The sequence below is a fragment of the Nicotiana tomentosiformis genome, chromosome 9 (assembly GCF_000390325.3).
Source record: "Nicotiana tomentosiformis chromosome 9, ASM39032v3, whole genome shotgun sequence".
NCBI classification, from domain to species: Eukaryota; Viridiplantae; Streptophyta; class Magnoliopsida; order Solanales; family Solanaceae; genus Nicotiana; species Nicotiana tomentosiformis.
Genome location: NC_090820.1, coordinates 8524425 through 8551989, shown reverse-complemented (window position 1 = coordinate 8551989; position 27565 = coordinate 8524425). Strand labels below are relative to the sequence as shown.

The 27565-nt window shown below is 38.3% G+C and overlaps 1 protein-coding gene across 3 annotated transcripts; it reads right to left on the bottom strand.

The window, feature by feature from the left end:
* Positions 1-539: 539 nt before the first annotated feature.
* Positions 540-25784, bottom strand: LOC104091811 (protein NO VEIN-like). 3 transcript variants are annotated; one of them, XM_009597233.4, is made up of 14 exons: positions 25252-25784; positions 23693-24030; positions 17479-18163; positions 14235-14333; positions 12622-12799; positions 9746-11484; positions 8703-8915; positions 5537-7786; positions 4643-4752; positions 3652-4051; positions 3212-3529; positions 2514-2771; positions 1912-2047; positions 540-1803 (listed from the first exon to the last, which is right to left on the bottom strand). In XM_009597233.4, exons 1-14 carry the CDS (start codon positions 25714-25716, stop codon positions 1007-1009), a joined length of 7986 nt encoding a protein of 2661 aa, XP_009595528.1. In that variant the 5' UTR covers positions 25717-25784; the 3' UTR covers positions 540-1006. The 3 variants fall into 3 exon arrangements, with proteins under 3 accessions (XP_009595528.1, XP_009595527.1, XP_009595529.1); XM_009597232.4 differs by having other exon boundaries at positions 540-2047; positions 25252-25783; XM_009597234.4 differs by lacking the exon at positions 23693-24030 and having other exon boundaries at positions 540-2047; positions 25252-25388.
* Between the last annotated feature and the right edge of the window lie 1781 nt (positions 25785-27565).

The window sequence follows — 27565 nt, the reverse complement described above, 5'->3', positions numbered from 1 at the left end:
ATGCATACAAGCATATCGTACCAAAATCAAAAGCAGCTCCGGATCAAGTGGAGCATGCCAACTCTCACTGATCAAAGATCCTAAGAAGGGGGACCGTCAACTTGTCTACCTGCACCTGCGGGCATGAAACGCAAGCCCCGGGAAATAGGGCATCAATACGAATAATGTACTGAGTATGTAAGGCATAAAAATTAGTACATAACAGACATAGATGAAACATGGAATAAGGAATTCCGCCTGTAAGTCTAAATCACTTTGTAAATCCTGAAACATTTACAATGTCATGCACATACGCATAAATGTCGTGTCATGCATGAGTATAGGTGTACATAACATCATCAAGCATCTGAGGGCATCCCATCATATCATTTCTGCCTTCTATTAAAGCATTGCCTTGATCATCACATCCTTCTAAATGAGTTAAATCTGTACTATCCAATTATCATTAGATAAGACTTTCAATACATAAGGTTGGGAGATTGGCTCAAAAATGGTGAGGGAAATCAATTATTTGATCAACTGACAAGACAAATTGCATAGATTACAAATTTTCAGAATTTATAAGAGAACAATACTGCCCAATTTGTTGGCACAATTCACAATAAGCTCAATTTGTATTAGCCATCGGCAATATTTTAGTTCAATCAATGATGTAATTAAGAATATAATTAGAAGGAACATCTTCCTATAGATTATGCTATCAGCTGTCATTTCCAAAATGAGACTTTACAGTATACAGGAAGCAGTTCGCCGAAATTATTGGTGCCGGGGGTCCAGCTCAAGCTTCTTGACAATATAAGGCCAATATATAGTGCAAATTCTCAAATGCAACTCTATCAAAAGGATGCGCTGCTCAGCAGGTAGCCGAAATGAAAGCCTAGTCATTTCAAACCATATTCTATATCATCTCCTTATACTTTAGTCCAGTTGATTAACTTCTTGTATGATTGTATGAAGTAACAGAAATAAGTGTCTCATCCTAATGTAATGTACACCTTAAAAAGTATCATGACTTTGGCATTAAAAGAGCTAACTGAAGTTTACCAAGCTGACAGAGTCTGATTGGGTTTTTGTATACCGTCACTGCTGCTGAATCATTGGGCAATAATACAACATGGGCAATGCTAAAAGATTCACCTTTCTCAACTGCAAACTGCCATTCCCTCGACGTAATGTGGAACCAATCCTTTCTTGCCGATCTAGTTGCCTTTACTTCTATGTATTCGTCATCCCCCACAACAAGGTCATAGGGAAGCCCCGTCTCATTGGTTTCATTGACCCATTTCACAAAAGGCTCACCTAGTTTCCCCACAAAGTATTTGAAAGCAACAAATTCTCCGTGTCTGCCAGTTAACATTGCCTGTTGCGGGTCAGTTGTGCCTACATACAGCTGATCTCTTTCTGTCACATCAGATGAACTATTTTTCGAGTCATGTGGTGTAGTCGTGGGATGAGGAGGATCAAATGGCACTTCCACAGTACCAGGTACGAGTACATTACACACATGATCAGCATCTTGTGAACCTAGTACAGCTGCAGCTGATGCTGGATCATTGTCCGCATTCTCCACACAAGTGATCTCAGTTGGTGCCAGTGCACATGTTTTAATTACAACTTCTTCCATAGCCCCCTCCTCTTTCACTTGGATGCCACTGGCCGCCTGTGTCTTCGTTACACTACCAGGAGCAGTTTTCCAGTCTGTAGGTGGCCAGTTTGAGTTGATTCCAGGTCTCTTCATGAAATTCATAGGGTTAATCCCATTAATTGTTCCAGAAGAACTAATCAGCAGCCCTTTCTCACTATCTGTTGACAATGGAAAATTTGTGATTGACCAAACAGATTCACCTGCAGGAAGTTTAGGCATTTTCTGGCTATTCAAAATGAAAAACTCAGTTTGCTCCTCAGTGGAACCTGATTCGGCCATAGTTGTGATCATATGAAGAAAGTTTGCCAAATGCAAGTCGGAAGTTCCAGAAGAGAACAAACGAGAAAGCTCCAAGAACATTGAGTGAAAATCTGATTCTCGAGTTGCATACAAAATGTTTCCCTGTCAGAGTAAAAATAAATAAATTATATATACATATATAAGGAATAAGATTTCACTAACAAAGACTTGGACAGAGATAAAAGTTGACATAACAAAAAATAAGCATATCTACAGTCTTAATAATGTTAGATCTCCATGAACAAGACTGGGAAACGGAAAAAACAATATTTACCGGGCATGTTTTGTAAGTTTATGAAATATTCACACTTACAAAATCTGGGAATTGAAGAAGAACAAGCAAAAAACACAAAGGAGATATAACTCAAGAATTGTACATCACTATATAGAAGTGTTACGGTTTTGGACTACAGAGGAAAAGGTCTTACATTTATTATACATCAACCTGACCAATATATTAGCAATGCTTTTTCATAAACAGTTTAATGAAGATTCAAATAGAGCTTTTTTCAGAAATATCTCAAGCAAGTAGCACTATATGGATATAAGAACCCATAGATGCGAATACCTCTAGTAGACAACTGCATTCAAACCGTTTCTTCGATGCTATGTGAGAGCTTTTTATAACATTCCTGTAGAACAACTTTTCTACAACAACAATCTGTAGGCATTTCAGGTTCTGAAATCCAGACTGGCTGAGCTGCAAATACTTGTCTGGATGAACGTTATAAATATAGCGCTGAGCATATGGAAGAGCCCAGTTAACTACTGAAGCTGCCAAGCTAGAGTCTGTTGGACCATAATATATTGCTTCACGAGTTACAACCTGCAAAAGAGCACATACTAAATGTCTTAAATTGACCTGAAAGTCATGTTACTCAGTCTGTCCCAATTTAAGTGTCTTAGTATGACTAGGCACAGGTATTAAGACGATAGTGAAGTTTTATCGTATTTAAGCAAGTATTGGTCAAAAAATTGGAGAAAACTTTAACTTTTCAAAAAATTTAACTTTCTTTGACGAATAAGTGAGGCTCTACCGGAAACAACCTCTCTATCTTCACAAGGTAGGGATAAGGTCTGCGTACGCATTACCTCCCCAGACCCCACTTGTGGGATTACACTGGATTTGTTGTTGTTGTTGTTGAATAAGTGGGGCCTAATTATACCGAGTGGGCATCTTAGATCGACTCTTACAGAAACAGCAAGCCTTTCTCCTATATATGCATGCAGACAAAAGCAAAGGGAGGGAAGTGTAATCTAGCTTACCTCTGATAGAGAAGGAATGCTTAATTTGTGCATGAACATTGAAACTTTTGTTCGGAGAATCTCCTTCTCCTCATCATTGAGTTGCCCAAAGTAGAGAAACGTAATATTATCAAAATACTTAAATTCCTTCTTCAACTCATCATCATCACACCAACAGATGAGCCCAAAGGATGGGTTCAGAGATACCCATTTATCTTCTGCAGTTGGGAGAACCAGATAATCCATCGTCAAAAGACCTTCTTTCAAGAAACCAATATCTTCAGATCTCAAAGATCCTGAATTTAGTTCGTCAACCCACTTGAGAAATATATGAAAGACCTGAAAAAACAAGTATCAAATCCATTCTTAAGCCGAGATATTCAGCAGAAAATGGTTTCATTAGCATCAAAATCATTCATCAACTATCGCGATGGAAGTTTTTAGCAACAAAGATAGCTTACACTCTTAGCTGCTTGTGAAGGTAAAGCAGCAGCTGACAACTGTAGCAATATTTGAAGATATCCATGGAAATGAGGGAGCTCATCCACTCCACATTCTTTCACAAAAAAGTCATGAAGGGCTGGATACATGCTACATAACATTTTGGTGAAAGGGTGCTGAACTGAATGTAGATCAAATTCCGGGCATACCATCTTCACTTGGTCCACCGAACCAGTTGAATCATGCCAAAAGACTTCTTTAGATGACAAAAGAACACCAGGCACAACATCTTCATGTGAAGCGACCAACTTACAAGGGACAAACACAAAAGGTCCATCGCGTAATTCTTCAACCACTTTTCTGTCTGAAGTACTCATCCTACTCCAGATGAAAGTGTAGAACTTTGACATTTGTGATAAACTGAAAACAAGAGAAACAGATAAGCATGAAACACCAGAATAATGATGAGAAATAGCAGCTCACAATGAAGGAAACCCTGACATCTCTAAACGTTTCTACTTTTTATGCATTCAAGAAGCTCAAATGTTACAAGGGGACATGTTATGGCTAGGTGGTACCTGACCATTAATGACGTTGGATCTTTCTATCAGTTGATTTGAAAAAAAAAACTACAGTCCATTCTTTTAGGAACTCAGTAGGACTATCAAATTTTTGATATTATAACCAGTCAACGATGGGGAAAAGGCATAAACATGACTCTAGCAAAGCAACCACCTTAACGACATTGACTAGCGTTCATGTCCTAAACAAAGATATTAAGAAACATGAACATCATTAAATCAGTTACCAGTCCCAATCCACCAACTTCAGTATGTAAATACAAAAGACAAACTGTTGCATTATGGATCACTTGAGCCTTAAGTGAGCCTTAACTAATTCTTCATTCTATCCACAGGAAAAGATATGCTGAAACCCTATTTTTAGTTCAGATAAATGAAAAAATTAGCATCTAGCTGATTTCACACGTTTCCGCAGAGGAAGATCAATTACCTAGCGCCCAAAGGTACTTTAGCTCTCCAAACTTTAAGAATTGCTAAAGTGTCATCAACCGTAACTTGTGTTTTCAAGCCAAGAGCTGTTACCAACTTTTCGCTTCTCACCTGTTTCACAACAGAAGAGCATTAAGCCACTACCAAAAATTCATGGAGAATAACCAAAAATAATAAAAATGGTTACAAATGCTAATTGAAAGAAGAATAACGAAGCCAACAAAGAAGAAAGGTCTTTTCAACAAGCACATTTTGGCTCAAACAAGAACAAGACTGAACGTAAATGAACAAATCACAAGCAGAATAAATTCTAGCTTCTCCTGAAAGTCAAATCCACTCGCACTTGCTTCTAACATATACAGTTCTTGGGAAAATTAAAACCATAAAAGAAGGCTGAAATAGTGAAAACTCCTCTGTAGAACTAACTAAAAATATAAATAAATAGATAAACCAGATCGGATTTGAGCTGACCACTTAGTCAGTTTCCTACCACAGTAAAAATACTGCATAAATAAGAAGAGTTAGTTTGCAGTACCAGAATGAGGTGTGAAAAAAGCAGCCACATCATATTTTTAATACAGGCTACACTGTGATCACTAGATTCTTGCACAAATAATCATGGACAAGCCAAATTAATAGGTCGAAGCTCCTCATACAAATGTTTATTGACATGAAACTACCAGGTTAAGCAACTACTTCAAGTACCACCTAAGACCCATGGTTTAGACCAGTCCTAACATCCAGTAAAACACGTATGAAGTCAAACTTTTTGTTTCTCTTTTTGGTTCTTTTCCTGTTAGGGTAGGGGGTAGGGGGTAGGGGTTTACACCAACAAAAACCACGAAGGTGTTCTGATTAATAATACTACAACAAAGTTCGTTACGATCAGACAGACCTTTGGAATGGCATAAGGAGCATTGTCGCCAAAAATTGAGCGCACAGCATCACAATCATGGAATAAATCCCTTGGACGGTGGAGCTCATTATCCATACTTGATGCTAGCCAGTGAACATCACGGAGGATTCTGGTGAATGAAGAGTCAAATACTTTCCTTTCTCCAGTGGAACTGAAATAGAAGCCAGTAACCTTATCACCAAAATAATCATCCCACAAACTATCAAGCACCTCCAAGACGTACTTGCTTTTTTCCTTGTCACGCGTCGAAGATAACCGTGACAGCAAATTGACAAACTCTTCGGACACCCAATCTTTCGCAATTGATCCTTTGGAAATCAAATCTTTATCCCATGTTGTATTCATGGAAACAGAGCACACATCAGAAATACTTTTCTCAACTTGAAGAACTCGAACAAAATCAGTGATTCCAATTTCCTGGAAAAACTTTCTCCACTTTAATGGACCTCCAGTTAAAGATTCATTGATTGGATGTTTCAAGAACATATCCCCAATCTCAAGCCATTCAAGATCTAATCCATGTATTAATTTATTCATATCAATGGGATTTCCGAATTCCTTGCTGAAATGGATAGGAAACTTGACAAGACGTTTGCAACCATGATTTGTCAATATGAAAGCATTGTTGCGCACTTCACTGATAATTTGATCCTTTTCTGACTGACAGTCAGGGCAACTCGACTGTAAGTGCAACATCAAGAAGGCAAGATACTCTGTCATAGTTTCTCTATGCCCTTGTTCATTTTGCTCTCTGTAGAGAAATGGTAGAATATGCATCTTTAATATTTGATGTGCTGATAAACGTTGGACGCCAACTCTGTACAACATCCTAGTAACATTATCTACTATTGATGATTCGGTGCATGACGTGCCAAGAGCGGCAGCCGCAGAAAGAAGTGCAGGACTCACAGTCCTAAGAGTAGAATACAATATTGAGAAAGTTTCTGGTGCACACTCATCATTAGTTGCAGCACCCATTGAATCAACATGCAACCAAACTGCACCTTCGTCCAGTGATCCATATTTACCATCTGAAAGGGGAATAAACGGAAGTTTCTTGAGTTCCTTCATGAGATGCGATTCAATCCCAAAATCTGCTGAGTTTTTTCCATTTGATGACATTGTGAAAAATGCATTTAACCACATACATAACCATTCCAAACCCATTGACTTTAGACCATCGCTCGAAGAGCATAAAGAAGTTACAACCTGAAGTAGAACTTTGAGTCCATATTCCTCAATTCCTAGAGCCCTGGCTAATAAATCTGGTAGAACTATATCTTTATGCAAGAAACCAACACCAAGATGCTTGCAAAGCAAGCTATCAGGCAAAAGGTTACGAGCCTCTTGGGTCCAATTTCTCAAAACTCTACATGGAGGAACCCACTCATTATCCGTGCCTTCTATTATCAAGCAGTTTGATGCGCGTAATCTAGAAAGGATCATCCGAGGAAGACTAGAAAAGAAACCATGAACCTCCCCCACAAGGGGAATAAAGCTCATATAAGCTGTAACACCTTTTGCTTGATTATCCTTAAAACACGGCAGATCACAAAAGGACCTCTCTGCACTAACAAACAAGCCAGGGAACTCTGACAACAACCACTGGTTCCAAGGATTATCACCATCAACTTCTTCCCTGGATGAAGGGAGTGCAAAATCAGCCTGAAGTATAAACTTCAGGCCGTACTTTCTCAGAGGAAGGAATGAAAAAACAGGTTGTTGGTCCAGTTGTGGGTTGTAGCTTCCATCAATTGTTTCCTGCAACGTAAACGCTATGGAGATTTCTGTTGTTGGAGTATCAGGACGAATAGTGTCCGCCCGTAATTTCTGGGATACCACAAAACAAGTCAATTTCTCCTCTCCGAAGGAAACCTTAATGATACCATTTCCCACAACTTCTTTCCTCATAACAACAATAGAATCGCTTAGCATATTTCGGAATTTGATACAGTGAAGACGATGAAGAAAAAGCAGCAAAGATGGATGAAGATCAGCAAACATTGACATAATATTCTCTTCGCCGGACCTTTCCAAGAGATTTGATCTGAAGGGAAGCACTATGCATGTATTCCAATGATTGCAATAGGAACCTGAAGAGGCCAATCTGGTATAGAAGTCAATGTCACAAGGAGGAACAATAGTTGGCAAAACAAAACCTATCTGGCCATTAGTTATATCAAACTTAATATGGAAGCCATTGGAATGAATTTCTGGAGCATCAGTGACCTGTAAAAACAAAATAAAAATAAGGGTAAGCTAAACTTGATCGGTTCAACTTTCAAAGTTCTTAGCACTTAACTTGTTGTACTGCTGAAATTACAACAACAACAACGACGACGACAACAACAACAGAAAACCCAGTGTAATCCCACAAGTGGGGTCCGGTGAAGGTAATGTGCACGCAGACTTTACCACTACCTTGTGAAGGTATTGTACTGCTGAAATTAAGGGTTCAAAATTGAATACTTGTTGAATTTAGTGGTTTTCCACACACACCCATATATATTCCATGTTGAAAATACTGGGTTCAAGTGAACCATTGTTCAAAGGCTCCATCCACCTCTGCCTACCATCCATCTCCTCCAAGATACAATATTGCAGTTTCACAGAGGATCGTACCCCAGTTTGTGATGTGAGCACCAGAATCAAAGTCCACTTATATCACGAAAAATTAGGAAATCTTAAGTCAGAATTTTTGTAAAGATGGTGTGTATGTAGATCTAACTATCATTAGAGGTACAATTTCTATGAACTGGTTTATACTTTTTGGGCTCATATTTCATTAAGGGCAAGACTTCAATCTCATAACTACTCAAAATCTAAATGCGCCTGTGGAATGATGTTAATCTAACTTCCATTTATTCTTTAATAACATATTAAGTAGGGGTGACTTAAAGTTAGCCATCTCCTAGCTTACCAACAAAGAAAAAATATTCCAACACAAAAAAAGGGGTTTTCTGATCCTTAGAAGTAAAACCTTTAATGCACTGAAAAAATGATTGCTAACTCTCTTTTTTGATAAGGAAATTGATTGCTAACTCTCAATTAGCCAGCATAAAGGTGCAACAAACAGAAAGTAAAAGCATATTGTCTAAATATAAGGAACTAAATGAAATTTAGCAGACTTATTTGTGTATATTACCCGAAATACTGATTTGAAACCGATGCCTTTCTTCCCAATATATCCAGCATTACGTCCTTTCTTAGTAGAGTTCCCGACATCACAGAGTGCTCTGATGTTATCACTAGAAAAGCCACGTTCATTATTTAGAACTATAATACCTTTATCCTGAAGAATGAAAGTCAATGTGGGTTCGACATCCTCAGGGTAGATATTATCATCGGCATTCTGAACCTGAATCAATGTACCATTGTAAAGAGAGCAATCAGTTATATCCTTTTGACAGCTTAGGCACAATGCACTCCTTATAAAATCTTCAGCAGAAACAAAGTTTTAGAGTTCCTATCAGAAGAAAATCCAGTGATAACAATAAACTCATACTCATTGCAAGCTAAGATAGTCTACAAGTTCCTGGGGAATTTGAACTCGTCGGGGAAATAAAATCCAATTACTAACGAGACTAGAAGTTGCAATATGCATATTATTAAGTCATTCCTTCCATCTGATAGAAACCTTGTCGCAGATTCTACTGCACCAAGAGCATTACAAGGTAAAGGCATAGAATGTGCCGTTGATTTCCTTGGTTGATATTGGTAAGAAATATAGAGCAGCTAGAAGCATGGGCTACAAAGGTTGTCAATTACACAATTCCTCCGTCGAATAAAATCCCTGTTGTCTGCTTTAATACACCTTCGATTACTTGCTAGAGGCATAGAATGTCCTTGATTTCCTGACGACCCTCCACCTTTCTACCATGCCTATCTTCTTACCATGCTACTCTACAAACTTTTAGGTACTTCTATTTTTTTAAAATAATTTGCATTTTAGTTATTTTATAGCAGTCTATCAGTTGCACGTTGGTTCACATCTATTTCTTGTAATTTTTTTCCTACTCCAATCTACTTCCTCCTATGAGCCAAATCAAGATAAACCTTTGTATCACAAATCCACATTAAAGTACTCCATCTTTTTCCACATTGAATGGTGAGTTTACAAATATAACCAACACTAGTATGAGCCAGATACAACACTGAACAGATAAGAGAAGAAGAAAGTACACTGACCAACTCTAGGATAAAATGTGAATCCTGAGAATATAACTCCTGTGAAAGACAATGGAGTGCTCTCCCCAGGCGAGCATGCTGCTTATTCAACATTGCACTTTCAACTAGTGGAATATCAGGCTGCAGACCAAATTCTTCTCGCTGAATAGATTCAATAACCCTGGCAGCGGAATTCTCAAGTTCACATGAGTGCTGTGTGGCACTATCAGCCAAATTATCAGGCGGAACACAAGTTATAACACCTGCAGAGCAACTGGCATCTCGATTTTCATTTTGCTGCATTGGATCTTGGGAGAGGCTAATATCATATTTAGACAAGGGATATTTGTTTGATTCTTGCATAAAGGTTGACTCATTGCTGAAATCAAGCTCTGTGACTTTCAAGCATGTTGATCCACAAGACATTACTAAGTTAGTGGTAGAACAGGTACTTAATTTGTGTTTATCTTCAATCCACTCCACAATGCCCAGAGACATTCCAACTCGATGAAGCATAAGACGCTGCTCTATCCGTTCACATTCACCTAAGATAGCTGAAGGAGCATCTTTGACAAATGGCTGCACCCCTGTAAGCAAGATGTCTGCAGCAAAATGGCAAAACTCAACAGGCAGATATCCCAGACAGTCAAGAACAAACCTCGATGCAAAGGGCACAATGCTAGCAACACTACCCTTCCTCAGTAACTTGTTATTTATAGTCGATGTAGTTTTATCAGGTATGAGCTGTCTGCACAGAGATATGTCATGCTTGAGGGAGTTCTGATTCTCGTGTAATTTTATTTCCTCATAATTTCTAATTAAAACTTCAAATGCGTGACGTGCATGGCATTTTAAGAGTGAATTAGGAACATTTTTTTCACCACCATACAAAACCAACAAAGATAACAGTTCAACAGCCGTATCAAAAGAATTCCCTTGCAGAAATACGTTTGCAAAAGAATCAATACTGGCTGAATGATCAACTCGGACAACCTTTCCACACGCAGTTACCAAACACAACAATTCTTCGGTTTTTACATCATTTAACAGCCAACCCACAAGAGAACCAAGAGAAGAAGCAAATACCATATCCCAATGTGACCACAAGTTCAGATCTATCAACATTGGAGCATTGACCAAGACCTTTATGGCATCTTTTGACATCACTAGACGATCTGCATAACCTACATCATTCTCCAAACCGGATCTATTTGATATATTCTCATTGGTTCTACCAAATGTATATTCCTTGAGCAATGTTTCAGAGAATACAACAGATTTTAAAGTCATATTGCCTTTCTTTGCCTTCACAAAACCCTCTATATCTATCATCATGGCACTTCCAGCTACTTTTAAACAGACTAAAGGGAATTGCCTCATTAGTAACTCAGAAATCCTTTGCTTGTCTACTTTTTCGTTCTCCCACAAACACTGTGAAGCCTGTGATAACAATAGATCAAACTGCCAATCAAACATTGAGGGTTCCATAGGAGGCTTCTCATGCATGTCATTTGTTAAGAACTTTGGTAAAACATGACTAAGCAGATGCATATTTTTCTCCAAGAAGGGCAAGATATTCCCATGACCAAGTGACTCAAAATGCTTCACAGAAAACTGCTCTGTCAACCAAGATTCAAGCTTGTAAAACTTATTCAACAGGAAGAAGAACTTCTCATGGTATGAACTTGCACAGGACAAGGCATCATCATCACCCTCAAAATACGTGGAAATTTTACTATGTATGTCCTCAATGGCGACACCTACTTAAACAAAAACAATAGAAGGGTTAGCTTTCAAGTGGAGGAGAAGTGAAAAGGAAACCCAAAAGCATAATCGTGAAGAGACAGAACTTAGATACTTTAATCATGTCATTAGCAGTATGAAGAGTTGAAAGTTATGCTGAATTGTTATAAGTTGAAAGACTTCTTTTTATGAGAGATAGTAGTTAAAACAATTTTGTTCTCATCTAAAGCTTACACAGTTAGAGAGAGCATACTTCTTAATTACTATATTTACTAAAGTCTTAACATGCCCCCTCATATGTGAGTCTAATTCTTTCACAGGGCCGCGCATGTGGAAATATTATTTTGCTTCTTGCACGGCCGCGAGACTCCCAAGACCTCTTGTTTGCATAGATACCATGTAAAGAAAATGGATCTTTAGCCTAACTCAACCTCAAAAGCTAACTCATAAAATGAGACTTGCCCAACACCACATAAAGAGACAATACATCCCCTCATCCAATGTGGGGGACTTTAACCCCCCTCACCCCAACCACCACCACCACCACACACAGGGTTGGGTATCTTGAGCATGGATAGTACAATACTACAATCCGGGGGGTTCAATATCCAGTAACACAATAAACGGAATGGGCCTTGCTCTTTGCAAAGCTATTCAAAACACTTATCAATCTAGGAGAATCATGCATTATCTGATGTAAATCTGTTGATCTGCAGCCAATTGAAGCAGACTAGCCATTTATAGATTTCAAGCACCTTAGACTTCTATTCCCTTTTCTAAGTATTGGCTGAAAGAATATGTGAGTTACATTCAAGAAGTTGAAGAGAGAAATGACAATAAATTCATGTGGGTTATTTGAAAAGAGAGAAATAGGAGGGCATTTGAAGGGGTGGAACAAGATTTTGTAAAATTGCAAAATAGTCTTTAGTTTCTAGTTTCTTTTTAGTGTACTCATGAGGTCCCTATTTGTATAGAGGATTGGATCTCCTTTGTTGAGAACCATATTCTGTGTAGGTTCTCTTTTTTTGGTATACGCCTGTACACTGGTTCTCTGCAATTGTTAATAAAATTATTCACCTTTTCCCAAAAAAAAAGGGACAAAACGTTGTAAAACCTTGCAGGCAAAATAAAAACATCAGTGGTGTACAACTCACCACTTTCACACACCAAGAGCTTCTCGAAATGATTGGTAGCATCCCTTTCAGGTGATTCAACCTCAATGCAGATGGAGTCAGCACAATTTTCAGTGTCTCTATTGGTCTCTTCATATTGGTGAAATATTTGGAGCTTATCATACAAAGTGTCCCACATTCCACGTTTAATAGATGTAACCTGCAAAGTCATTACACTAAAATTAAGAAAATGATATTCAGTGTAGAAGGTAGTCATTAACTTCACAGAAGTACAATGACATTAAGTATAAATGGAGGGAAGTTATCTCGAACAATGGTGCATGTTAGAGTGGAGGTTCAAGCAGTACACCCACCGAATCATATAGACAAAATCTAAAAGTTTAAACTGTTATGGAGCTCTCCAACATGTCTCCTCACAAGCAGGCCTAATTATTGTTTTGGTTCAAGCATGTGAAAATATTTTTGTTGGATTATTGGCGGTAAAAGTAAAACGCAAGACCTCTGCTTGCACTGACACCATGTGGAATTGTGTGAATCACATCATCTAAAAGCCTAAGTTGTTTGAGAGTAATGGCATTTATTTGTTTATTAAAATATGCAATACACCCAAAAAATATATGTCAGAATATAACCGTTGAGGCAATATAAGACATGCGATGTGAATATGTGATGGATCAATAAAAGACATGTAATGTGATGGATCAAAAAAAGGCATGTAATGTGGATTTCTTAAAGAAACATTGAGATTCTTTCCACACCTTCAGTTCAAAATCAAGTAAAATCAAAATTACAAACGAAAACATGGAAAAGATAAAGGGTCAAAAATACATTACTGAAAGAGCAATATCTGTCCCCGAAAAACTGCTTTATAACCATTCTCCAAAACAGGGCAAAGAATTCAGCAAACTTTTTTCCATTCCAGACAAAAATATACTAGAGAAAACAGCAAAAATGGATTCTAGTAACTATGAGGCATTAACCGAAGTGCATTTACGACTTGGAAAAGTTGTTGAAAGCTTATGATGGGCTTTAGAGAGTAATTAACAAACTGTGCGCTTTTATACAGAAGAAAGCAACACACGTCTGAGGAATTTGCCAAAGGAAATATAGTTCCCTGTTTTTTCAATAAGGACATCCTTGGTAAGAAGTTCATCAGAGTATTTTAGAGAAACAAAGTGTGCCGTAGAATGAACTCAATGGAGATGGGCCCATTTTAAGTCTACACGAAGTCTTGCAGAAGATCAATCAAACACTTGCATTACAAATATAAAAGAAGAATGCAAAGTCCTACTTTACTTCTAGCTGATGTGTAAAAATTTCATACTTAATTGATGATCTCAAGCAGCTAAAAGAAAGGCACCCAAATGAATGCCTATCATAAAAGAGTATTAAAGAGGTCCTGAATTGAGATAGATTTACTCATGAAGCAGAATTTTTTTGATACGAAAAAAAAAAAATACTCAGGTGTCTTATATGGCTACAACAACAAAAAACCCAGTGAAATCACAAAAGTAGGGTCTGGAGAGGGTAATGTGTACGCATATCTTACCGCTACTGAAGGTAGAGAGGTTGTTTCCGAAAGACAGGTGTCTTATGGCTAATTAATTAATTATCAAAACACTCTATAAACTTACCGCAACTTGAAGCAACCCACAAAATGGATGTGATGAAAACAATTTTGTCACTTTAGTTTTGTTCCTTGCCTTATAGAACTGAAGCATCCTCTGAAAAACCTAAAATAGAAAGAAAAATTGACAGAAAATCAGCATGTGTGTACAATGGTTGACTGTAAGCATCTGAAGCGTAGCCCAAATACCAAAAATAGGTGCTTAAGAGAATCAAAAAAGAAAAAATGCAGTAGCTATTAGCTAAATCATTTGACAATATTGCAAGAGGCAAACAAAGAAATAAAAGTTAACATGAAAAGAACAAGCATAACTTCTTTAAACACATAGAGTATGTATTATAGCACAAAATACAAACCTGGCACTAAGATGGAACCAGAAGATTACAATTTTTTGAACCCTTCTATGCAAAAACAAAAGGATTAGGTTTCCTCCTATACAACATCCTATTCCTGTAATGAGTCGATGAACTCTAACATGTTGTCTTCATCTTTAACCTCCAGTAATTTACACCACAAAGCCAAAACCCATAAACACTTGAATTTGATCTTCTGAATAATCTCTGATTTCCCTTCAAAACATCTCTAATTTCTTTCCTTCCATAAGACCCAACACACAAAAGCTGGCACAATCTTCTAGATTTTTCTCACTGGTTTTTTCAATCCCCCCAACACCCTAGTTGGTTAATAAATCCTTCATTGTATAAGGCATAACAAAAGGGAGGTTGAAGAGGAAATTAGCTTGATCGGGAGTGTGTACAAGATCATCTCTAAAATGTTAACTGAAAGAGTAAAGAAGATGATAGATAATCTGGTAGATAAACATCAAATGGCATTCAAAGGGAGGCCAATTATGGATGCTGCATTGATAGCTAATGAAATTGTGAACACAAGACTGAGAGCCCAGATTCCAGGAGTTTTTTGTAAGCTGGATATTGAAAAAGCATTTGATCATGTCAATTGGAAGTTCCTTATCAAAATTCTAAAAGCCATGGGCTTTGGCAGGAAGTGGCTAAGTTGGATTCATTTCTGCATTAGCACAGTTAAATTTTCAGTCCTCATCAATGGATCTCCAGAAGGTTTTTTCCCATCTCAAAGTTAAATTTCCATTCCTGTTTATTTTAGTAATGTAGAGCCTCAATAGCATGTTAAAGAATGCCAAGTCAAATGGATGGGTGAGGGGATTCAGAGTTTCAAATAACAACTGCAACATGGAAATTTCTCACCTTTTATATGCAGATGATTCTTTGATATTATGTGATGCAAACATTGACCAACGAAGGCACATCAGATTAATTTTAACAGTCTTCGAGGCAGTGACAGGCTTACATGTCAATTGGAGGAAGAGTATGCTATATTCAGTTAATGAAGTGGATCAACTACAAAGGTTGGCAGGCACACTGGGGTGTGAAATTGGAACCCTACCAACAACCTACCTGGGGTTAGCTTTAGGGGCAAAGAACAAATCTCAAGAGATATGGCAGGGGGTGATTGAAAGAAGTGAAAAGAGACTAGAAAAATGGAAGAGTCAATACCTTTCTTTTGAGGGAAGAGTGGTCCTGGTAAACAGTGTGTTAGACTCCATCCCTACTGATGTAATGTCCCTGTTTCCTATTCCAGCTAAAGTGGAAAAGAGACTTGACCTTTTTTTTTTTTTTTTTTTTGATAAGGTAAAAACACGGGGATAAAAAAAAGAGACTTGACTCACTAAGAAGAAAATTCATTTGGCAAGGTAACAAGGAGAACAAAACTTATCACCTGGTAAATTGGAAGACTCTCATCTCCAGCAAGAAAGTGGGCGGCATGGGTATCAAAGATTCGAGGAAGCAGTACAAAAGTCTACTTTCAAAATGGCTTTGGAGATATAACTATGAGGAAGAAGCATTATGGAGGCAGGTGATCAACTACAAGTATGGCCAGTTATCCCATTGGTGCACCAAAAATGTGAAAGCTACTTTTGGAGTGAGTAATTGGAGAGCTATCAGATCTCTTTTGCCCAATTTCATCACCAACTGTGGCTTCAATATTGGTGATGGCAGTAGAATTTCTTTCTGGCATGATAATTGGCTAGGGCGCGGTCCTCTCAAAGATTTATTTCCTGACTTACACAGCTTGCTATCCAGTCCTGAAGCAACAATTAGGGAGATGTGGGGTCAGCAGAGGTGGAACTTGACTGGGAAATTGACAGAGTAGCTGAGCTATTGAGGCATCTGGAGTTATTTTAGGGTACAACAAATACTGCAGATTTTTTTATATGGAAGGGGACTAGCAAGAAGACTTTCACAGTCAAATCAGTTTACACCTTACTATCGGGAAACAATTAGGGAGACAACAATTGGCTTTGGAAACAAATTTGGAAAACCAAGGCTCCTTTCAAATTGGTATGCTTTACATGGTTAGTTGCTAAGCAGGCCTGTCTAACTCAAGAGAACTTAATGAAAAGAGGATTTCAACTGAGCTCCAGATGCTATCTGTGCTCTACAGATTCAGAAAGCAATAGCCATTTGTTTCTGCACTGTAGAGTTACTTCCCAGTTGTGGCAACTTTTCTCAGCATGATTGGATTTAGGTGGACTATGCCAAAAACCACAACAGATTTACTGAGATGCTGGCATAATCAGGAGGGCAGTGTAAGGCAAAAAACCTGGTGGAATTTGATCCCAGTTTGCATATGGTGGATAGCTTGGAAGGAAAGGAATGCCAGGTGTTTTGAAGGCAGAAGCAGTCCTATTCAGAAGTTAAAGATGAATTGTATTATGTTTCACTTTTGGTTAGGAAATTATGTGAATGATGAAGAATCGACTTTAAACATCATAGAATCCTTGTAAGGAGAACAAGGATAGTTTCTGGCTTCTTTTGAATCTGTAAATGGTTACCAGCACAACCTTTGTGTTGGTTTTCTTTTGTTTATAATACATAAGTGTTACCTTCGTCAAAAAAAAAAAAGGGAGGTTGAAGAGGTTGAAAACGAAGTTCAGATCTGCCTTCGACCATACAATGCAAAAGAAGATGGCCGCAACTTTCCTCTGGATAAAGTTTAACTTTCCAAAGAACTAGGTATAAAAAGTGGATATAAGACATCTTTTGTAGTAAATATGATACATGTCTTTAATTTTAAATAAGTTTTCATTTCAGGAAAGTGGAGAAATTTTAACAGAAATCAGATATAGAAAGTCGGCCAGCTACAGTATCATTTCAAAGAGATGAATGATTAGCTCATTCTCTGCTAGATAAGAAGCAACTGCATAGCTGTACCTCATCTACACTGTTTGTCCGACATGCCTCCTTCCAAGTGTTAATGAACATCTTAATTGAATCATCACCATGCGAAATATCATTTGAACCATCAGAGTCTTGATTCCGCATCTGAGAAAGTTTTGATACCTTTTTATTCCTGCGAGTAAGAAGCTCTGCCTGAACCACATCTTTTTTGGGTGTTTTTTTGGGTAAAGCCATGGAACTCTGAACATCATCATGTTTTCTTTTACTCTTGGATAGCCCAGTATCCTTACTGTATCTATCACTGCCACAAGCAGTATGTGGGCTAACCTCAACTTCAGCTTTCAAACCCAGCCGCATCATTTCTTCAGAAGCTGATGGGTAAGGACAGGTGGTTGGTCTGTCCGAACTTTTGGTGTTTCCAGCTGGGAATTTGCACTGGCTATGTGCAGCAATTTCATCCTGATCATCATCACTGCTCTCATATTCTGAACTTGATATAAACCTAATGTGTTTACCACAAAATTCTTCCTCAGTTGAAGAAAATGATTTGACACGTTGACGCATGGCAAGGAAATGCTCATCTAACTGCTTCTTCTCTGCAGATAGGAGAGGGCGATTCCTGATATTTTTGCTGGATTCTTTTTTCACCGTACTAAGATATTTGGAAACAGTGGTAGTTTGGAATTGCCTTGCTTGCTGTATAAATGTAATATGCATCCTGAAAAGGACAAGGAAGGAGTACACATGAGGAAATATGAATGATCAGATTCTGCTGAAAACAGAACACAAATGCCACAGCTAACTATTACATGCCCCAAAATTAGTCAGCATCTGCAGAAGAAGCATGAGAAACACGTGTTAACATGAGCTAGACTATATTAAAAGGTTTTGTCATATACAAGAAAAAGGATCCTCATTCTTCCCTTACCAAGATTTAATAGATTTCATCAATCCACAAGTGTTCAACACTGAAGACCAAATGATGTGACAGTGACAGGCGACAAAGACAAGTATCTACTTCTTCAAAAGTGGGGAAACAGCCATAAAGGACTTGAGTGAGGACATTCCAGTTATTTCATCTCTCAATTAATCCACTAACAAAATAAGATATCACATCTAAACAACAGAAAGTTCAATAACTAACCGGAAGATATATAGTTTTCATGGTTTAAAAATTTAAGAAAAAAGAAGGAAAACTCAAAGTCCCAATTAGAACTCAGCACATACACGCAAGACATTGGCATAGCATCCACAGGTGAATGTGAAATTACGAATAGAAGACAAAACCTTTAATAGAATATCAAACATAAAAGAGAAGGAATATATAACGCATGCCACATTTGCATGGTGTTCCATGCTAGCCCAGCTAGGATTTAAGATATTCGATTGCAGTCTTATGGGCATTTATGAAGGGTACTACACATGTTTCAGAAAATGAACGTCTCTCTTTTTTCAGATAATAGAGCTAGGCTTACCTGATCAAGGTAGGAAAGAAAGTGTACTCCTTAACAATTCGAAAAGCTAAAGAATCAGAAGAAAAATGACTACAGGGAAACAACATATTTCGCTATCAGATAAATTAATGTTTTGACATTATATGTACACACATGAGATTATGTTATTGTGTTTAGTTTTTTTTCTTTTTTTTCAGAAGGTTATTGTGCTTAGTATCGTTCAAACAATGCAGGTTTTACAAATCTAATCTTGTCCCTAAAAGTTATGGATATTGTTGAAGTATTTTGACCATCTCATTTAAAAGCTTAAGCTGTTAGAGAGAACATACTTTTATTTCTTAATAATATTCTCAACACACCTCCTCTCGTGCGGGTCTGATTCATTTTCATGGCCAAGCACGTTGAATTTTTATTTTTGGTACCGGGTGGCAGCTAGACTCGAATACAGAACATTTGCCTGATCTAATACCAAGTTTGAAGTATGTAACCATTTCATCTAAAAGCTTAAATGGTTAGAGAGAGAGCACACTTTTATTTACTTAATTATATTTTCAACAGATACAATTAACGCTTAGTGAGTTGATGAACTCACCAATTCTTATCTCATTGTTCCTTTCTTTCCCTTTTGGGTTTTCTTGGTCCGATCTCATTGTTTCTTTTCAATAATACAGCTGAGGTGACCCCTACCAATTGATTTTAGCACCAGCGATAGCATTCAAGGGTGAGCTCCACATCTTTCTTGGTGAGGCCAACAATTTTAGCTTTTAACCATATTCTTGCTAATAGTATTTAAATATTGCTCTAGAGTTCGCTCCATGTACTCCACGGCAAGTCTTGGTTGAGTAATGTATTAAGAATGAGTGCTAAGTTGAAATGTACTACTATTGGAGAGATGGAAATGTAGTTTTGAATTTACATGATATGCTGGACATGGTAGATTGCATAGGATTTTAATGTTATTGAGCCAGCACTATATCAGTAATTTCTCAGTATCAGCTTGACACAACTTTTTTAATAAAATCTCTTGGAACATAGGGGACTTTGACGCAGAAGTCTATAGAGTTAGCGAAGATTCTCCATAAGAGGAAGATAAATATAGCTTGTGTCCGGGAGACTAGATGGATAGGAGCTAAGGCACGGGATGTAGACGGGTTTAAACAATGGTACTCCCCCGGGGGGGCAAGAATGGGGTAGGTATTTTGGTTGATAGGGATCTGAGGGAGCTAGTGCTGGAGGTTAGGAGGGTAAACAATAGGCTGATGGTTATTGAGATGGTTGTTGGAGGATTTACTTTAAACATGATTAGTGCGTACGCACCCCAAGTAGGCCTGGACGATGAGGACAAAAGGCGTTTTTGGAAGGATCTGGACGAGGTTGTGCGTAGTATTCTACACACTGAGAAGCTTTTCATAGGAGGAGATTTTAATGGCCACATTGGGACGACGTATGGGGGTGATGACGATGTATGTGGCGGCTTTGGTTTTGGAGTTAGAAACGGAGGAGGAACTTCGCTGTTAGATTTTGCGAAAGCCTTTGAGTTGGTGATAGCTAACTCGAACTTTACAAAGAAGGAAGAGCACTTGGTCACTTTTCAGAGTTCGGTGGCCAAGACCCAGATTGACTATACACTCTTCAGGAAGTCCGATAAAGGTCTTTGCAAGAATTGCAAGGTTATCCAGAGTGAGAACCTCACGACCCAACATAGGCTCTTGGTCAAGGACCTTGAGATCATGAGGAAGAGGAGGAAGAGAATTGTGTTCGGTCAACCTAAGATCAAGTGAGGAGCCTTGACTAGGGACAAAGCTCAAGAGCTGGGGGAGAAGTTGCGGGTTATTGGGGCATGGAGGAGTAATGGGGGTGCGAGTGGTATGTGGAGCACGACTGCAAAGTGCATTAGGGAAGCTGCTAGAGTGGTTTTAGGATACCCGAGTAGTCACAAAGGTGACTGGTGGTGAAATGGAGGGTCCAGGGAAAAGTGAAAACCAAGAAAGCGGCTTATATGGAGCTAGGGGAGAGCGTAGACGAGGAGGAAAAGAGGGCGAATAGGGAGTGGTATAAGATGGCTAAGAAGGAGCTAAAGTTAGAGGCTACAGCGGCTAAAACTGCAGCATTCAGACGTTTGTATGAAGAACGTGGGGGCAAAGGCGGGGATAAGAAGCTGTAAAGGCTAGCCAAGGTAAGAGAGAGGAAGGCCCGTGACCTGGACAAAGTTAAGTGCATCAAAGACAGGTAAGGTAGAATTTTGTTGGACGAGGCATATATCCGTCGAAGAAGGCAGACTTACTTCCATAAACTCTTGAATAAAAAGGGGGACAGGAACATTGTGCTGGGTGATTTGAAACATTTCGAGAGTCATCGAAATTTTGGGTATTGTAGGCATATAGATGTTGATGAGGTCGAGGAGTGATGCGTAAGATGAGCCGGGGAAGAGTGACCGGGCCAGACAAAATTCTGGTGGAATTTTGAAAGAATGTGGGCAGGGCGGGGATGGAGTGGCTTAATGGATTATTTACTGTCATTTTTAGGACGAAGAAGATGCCCAAAAAATGGAGGTGGAATACAATAATCCCCTTGTACAAGAACAAGAGTGATATCCAAAATTGCATTAAGCTGCTAAGTCATACTATGAAAGTTTGGGAAAGGGTGGTGGAGTTGAGGGTGAGGAGGCGTGTGTATATATTTTCGAGAACCAGTTCGGATTTATGCCGGCGCATTCGACTATGGAAGTCATTCACCTTTTTAGGAAATTGGTGGAGCAGTATATGGAGAGGAAGAGGGGCTTACATATGGCGTTCATCGACTTAGAAAAGGCTTACGACAAAATCTCAAGGGAGATTCTGTGGAGATATTTGGAGGCTAGAGGTATACCTATTGCATATATTAGGGCGATTAAGGACATGTATGATGGAACTAAGACCCAAGTGAGGACAGTAGGAGAGGACTCAGAACACTTCCCAGTGGTGATAGGGTTGCATTGCCCTAACGATGGACGCGCTGACGCGCCACATTCAAGGGGTGGTGCCGTGGTGCATGTTATTTGCAGATGACATTGTACTAATTGACGAGACGCAAGGTGGTGTTAACGCGAGATTGGAGATTTGGAGGCAGACCCGGAATCAAAAGGTTTCAAGTTGAGCTGGACTAAGACACAATACTTGGAGTGCAAGTTTAGTGGGGTGACTCAGAAAACAGATGGGGACGTGAGGGTTGACGCATAAGTCATCCCTAGGAGAAAAAGTTTCAAATACCTTCAGTCAGTTATACTAGGAAATGGGGAGATTGACGAGGATGTCACATCGTATTGGGGCGAAGTGGATGAAATGGAGGCTCGCCTCTGGTGTTTTGTGTGATAAGAATGTGCCACCAAAACTTAAAGATGAATTTTATAAATTGGTGGTCAGACCGACTATACCGTATGGGTTGAGTGTTGGCCAGTCAAGAACTCTCATGTCGAAAAGATGAAGGTAGCAGAAATGAGGATGTTGAGATCGACATGCAGGCATACCAAGTTGGATAAAATTAGGAATGAAAATGTTCGGGAAAAGGTGAGCGTAGCCCCTGTGGAGGACAAGATGCGGGAAGCGAGACTTAGATGGTTCGGGCATGTAAAAAAGAGGCACGGATACGGGATACCCATTGAGGAGGTGTGAGAGGTTAGCCTTGGAAGGCCTAAGGAGAGGTAGAGGTATGCCGAAAAAGTATTGGGGTGAGGTGATTGTAAGACATGGCGATGCTCCAGCCTAACGAGGACATGACCCTTGATAGGAAGGTGTGGAGGTCGAGAATTCGAATACAAAGTTAGGTGGCCGATTGTTTTCTGTTTTCCTTATTCATACCAGAAGTATTAGTGTGCTACATAGTGTTAGTCTTGTATTTTCTTATTCTTAGATTTCTGTTATCACTTGTTGTTTTGTTCACTTTCGCTTTCTGATTGGTCTTCTGGTGTTACTACTTGTTGTTACTCCTTTCTTCTTATCTTTCCTGAGCCGAGATTCTATAGGAAGCAGTCTCTCTACCTTTCCAAGGTAGGGGTAAGATCTGCGTACACACTATCCTCACAAGAACCCACTTGTGGGACTGTACTGGGTTTGTTGTTGTTGTTTGTATCTTAACCCAAAAAAAAAAGAGTAACTCTTCCTCCAAAAGAAAGCTATTGCTTCTTCCAAGGAACTAGTTTGTTAGCACACCAGTCCAGTACCCCTTGCCAATGTATATGATCATTTCTTCTTGCCCTTAGTGGAAGCCCTATGTAGAAGCAGGAAATTTTTCCACTTTACATTACAGAATATCAGCTAACTCCTCAATGCACTCATCCACATTTATATTGAGGATTCTGCTCTTTGCCAAATTGATTTTAAGTTTTGTGACTTGCTTCAAAAGATAATAGAACCCCTTTAAGGTAAATTTGAAATGTACTTGTACTACACATAGTTTTGCTAAGCATGTACAAGAATTGGTTATGAAATTTATTGACAAGTACGAGTAACTTTAGCCAGGTCAAGATGGTCTGCTTGGTAAGGTCTACCCTATCAAGTGCCGGTCATGGCCCTAGTTTAAGACATGACATTCCCACCACGCAAGTCGCACACCCTATACCACAATTATAGCTCTAAAGTTTGCTCACAATGAACTTTTTGAGAAGGCAGACACCCCCCTTGTGTGCCAAAATATAAGCTAATTTTCACATTTAGTTATCTAAAATTTTATAATGATAAGTTTCAATCATGAGGCTATTCTACAATATTTAATTGAACATAAATAAAATCTTGTATGAGTGAAAATATGTCACATACCCCAAGCTTTGAATCCGCACACCGAGCTTCTCTCTGGTTATAGCAGATTTCTTATCGGCAATGAAGTTCAAAAATTCATCTACATTTACTTTTCTATGTTTATCAGCATCCATGAACTCAGAAAGTAAGGACGTTATCTCCTCAGTTGTTATTCTGAAAACTTCTGACATATCAGGGTTGACAGAAAAATAATGGATAATAAGCGGGTGTTTCACTACCGGACCCAGTTCCAGCTCTTCAAACTGCTCAACCCCCTCATTCTTCCTTATTGCTACTTCCAAATCATACAATGTGGTAATTCTTTGAACACCGACAAAGCAGTGGATGAAAGCATTAATCTAAGAAATAGAGATGGGGAAATGAAAATTTAGAATTCCACAAGATTATTCACATGAAAAAAAAAAAAAAAATGGTCCACCTATAAATATCCACTAAATATTATCCAAGAAAATACAAAATGGAATTTAAGGTTGACGGCCACCAAAGCTTCACTCTAATTTCACATTGCTTTGGGAAAATTAATTTAATAACCTCTTCCCTTCAACTTGAAAATAATGTACCCCCATTGGAAGTAAGGGGATCGGAAATAGAGTGCTTCTTGATGGGTCAAATGGTACAACAAGAAAAGGTAAAAGCAAAAACAAGTGCATCTATTTAAAGATGAGATGGAGCTCGTTGTAAATAACACATGATGAATTGAGGCTAGCTTCCAAATACAAAAAATAAATTGAAAGGAATAAAGCAAAATGAAGTACAGAAAGTGAGTGAGTGAGAGAGAGAGAGAGAGACCACTAAAAATTAAGCACCACCAATGTAAATGACCAAGTTGAGCGACAACACTGCATTTGAACAATCTCCATAACAACAAGCACATAGCATACTTTTCTTTTTTATAAGTAAAATTCTAAATAAACACATCATATACTCATTTTTTGCAAAATTTTCTCATGACAAAAAAACTATAAAAATCAGATGCTTACCCTTTTAGGTACACAAAACTGAAACCTTTATCATGTGTGAACATTTCATGCTCCACATAAGGCATCTTTAATCATTAAATCTCCAGAAAAACACATACAAACAGCTCAACAGAGTCAGAAAATTCAACTTTCATAAGCAAAGTTCCAAATAATCCATGGGATAAAACTGATTAAAGTTTATAGTAGTCTAAAACATCTTCAGTCAAATTACAAAAAGAGACCGTGAGCAACAAAAAAAAATTCGATCAGTTGACCAAATATACTTTATTTCTTAAAAAAGGTCCTTCAAATTTATACATTCCATATTGGGACATGTTGGTAGGTTTATCATGATTCTACAAAAATAATATTTTACACAACTCTGCAGTTTGCAAGTCACATTCATTTAAACAATGCATCTCGTTTTAATCACTAGAAATTTTTTTTTGTATTTTGTGCTGACATATCAATTTACTCCTAGAAAAGCAGCACAGGACCTAAAGTAAAAGTGCTAACATGACTAAAACATATTCTCAACTTTAAAAAAAAATCATGAAAAAGTAAATACAAAAAATCTGTAAAAATACAAAGTTGTTGTACCTTCCCTTCGGTAACTATGAGGCGGTTAAGAGAGGGAACTTGTTGCATTTTGAGACCCAAAGAATCCCAAGAATCAGCTTTAAGTATAACCAAAGCAGCTTGTGAAACTTTCCAAGCCGATACATTTTCACCAGCCTCTATAAGGTCTCTACGTGCCTTAATTACGGCTCTATCAACTCTCTCAACAGCCTCGTTACCTCTCGAGGAACTCTGCGGAGGCTGCTGAAATTGAAAATTAGGATTTTGTTGGATTGGAAAGTTTGCGAAATTAGGGGTTTGAATTGGAAAATTGGGGTTTTGGGGAAAGAAGGGGTTTGAAGGAACGAAATAGTTTGGAGGTTGAGAAGGAATAAAGTTGTGATTTTGAAACCCTTCATGTGGTACCGGTGGCTGTGGCTGTTGCATCGGTGGCCCGCCGCGCCATCTTCCACCTCCGCCGCCGTTGCGCGGTGGCTGTCCGTACATTATAAGAGTGCAAGAGGGAAACTAGCAATGGCGGAAGGGTTTAACAGAGGGTTTAGGGGCTGCGCTTTCTTTATATATAATCCCGTGGGTATAAATGAAGAACCGCCAAAAGTAGTTGTTTCCGTTTTTCTTTTTCTTTTTTCATTAGGATTTTTTTCTTTTTTTTACTTCTTCAAAATCTGTAGGATAAATATTTCAACATTTCACAATGGACTTGCTCGAAACACATTATTTTGAGTTTGGCTTGAAAGTTACCTAAGAAATATATATATATATATATATATATATATATATATATATATATATATTGTTAATTTTGGAACTTTCAATAAAATATGTAATTTTATGCACATAATTCCTTGAGTTGGTAAGTTTTAAGAACATTCCATAGATGCAAAAAAGAGAATGTAGTAAATATGACTTGGGCACGATAAACATTTCAATTTTTCTGTATAAAGATATTTAGTATAGCAAAAACATTCCTCTATAAATGTCTTTGTATTTTAATAATAGGCTACTCCGAAGGAGTAGGAATTGGTTCACTAGGTTCTTCAACTAAAAAGTAGTCAAATCGCAAAACTCCTTATTACAATCCTCCTTTGATGCCTATTTACTTAGGTCTAACTGACCAAGCTTGAAGTCTACCAACCATTTTCAAGTCGGGAATGCCACATCATTATGATATTCTAATATGTTGACTTCCTTGTCGCATAAGTAGCGACCTGCACGAATGGTGTAACGACTGCCATGCTATCTCCGGCATGGACCCCGTGAAATTGAATTCTCCGTGATGATGCGGAGTACCAACGGCTAGACGGTAAGACCCCGTGCACTTTAACTATAGCTTCGCAGTGACAATCTTAATCGAATGTGTAGGATAGGTGGAAGGTGGTGACACACAACGACCAATCCTGAAAGACCACTCTTTCGTCTAAGGATGCCTAACCGACGCACCGGTCATTCGGGGGGAGGCGGGACACTGCAAGGGCGTGTTCGTTTTGGCTTCCGAGTGAGAACGATAAATAGGTGATGCACCATCCTTGCTGCTATGTACGTTAGGTGCAACTAATTAAAAAACAAATATGATTGATAAATTTCAACAAAACAAATTTTGGTATTCACGACGACGGTTGATCGCCACCAAAAATAGGTAACGATAGTTCAGTTAGTAATGGTTTGAAGAACTATTGAATAAATTTGAGGTATTATCACTTTTAGCCCGCGCTAGAAACTATTTATATTTGGTAACCGTAAAAGTGTATAAAATTTATATGATTTTTATATATAATATACAGAATATATATATATATATATATATATATATATATATATATATATATATTTCCCATCTCATTATTTTACGTCAATGGCTTTCTGGGTTTATTTTCTGAGAAGTTTTTACATTTTCATTATTCTGCTTCAATGGATTTCTGGATCTGAAGAGGTAAGAAGGGGAGGAGAGGGTTTGGGAGGGAGAACAAATTGAGAGAGGAGATGGGTTGAGATGGATTTAATTGAAAAAGTAAGGATTAATAATTGAACAAACTTTCAGTTATTAGAGAATAAATCCATAGTTAAAAATCAGGATTAATCCTTTTTTACTTGATATTTAAAATGAAAATCTGAAATATGGTGAGAATGAGGTAATAGAGAGTATGCCAATTCTTTCACGGTGGTTCCCCTTTCTGCTTTTTGTATGATCTCCCCTTCTTAACAAACCAGCAGCCTATGAAAAGGAAGATAGAAAATTATGTCACAAAGAGGGCAGGTGAGAAGAGAAGGAGAACGAGACAGAGAGGGAAGAGAGGGATGAAAGGTCGGGAGCAAAGGGTGGGGTATAATACCGACC

What these genes read in the sequence shown, in the direction of transcription:
- LOC104091811 (XM_009597232.4), bottom strand. Translation starts at nt 25,716, where the DNA reads ATGTACGGACAGCCACCGCGCAACGGCGGCGGAGGTGGAAGATGGCGC. An exon ending in AAAGTACCTTTGGGCGCTAG is followed by an intron (nt 4,052 to 4,642) that starts GTAATTGATCTT and finishes TCTTGTTTTCAG; the next exon opens with TTTATCACAAATGTCAAAGT. An exon ending in CTTCACAAGCAGCTAAGAGT is followed by an intron (nt 3,530 to 3,651) that starts GTAAGCTATCTT and finishes TTGTTTTTTCAG; the next exon opens with GTCTTTCATATATTTCTCAA.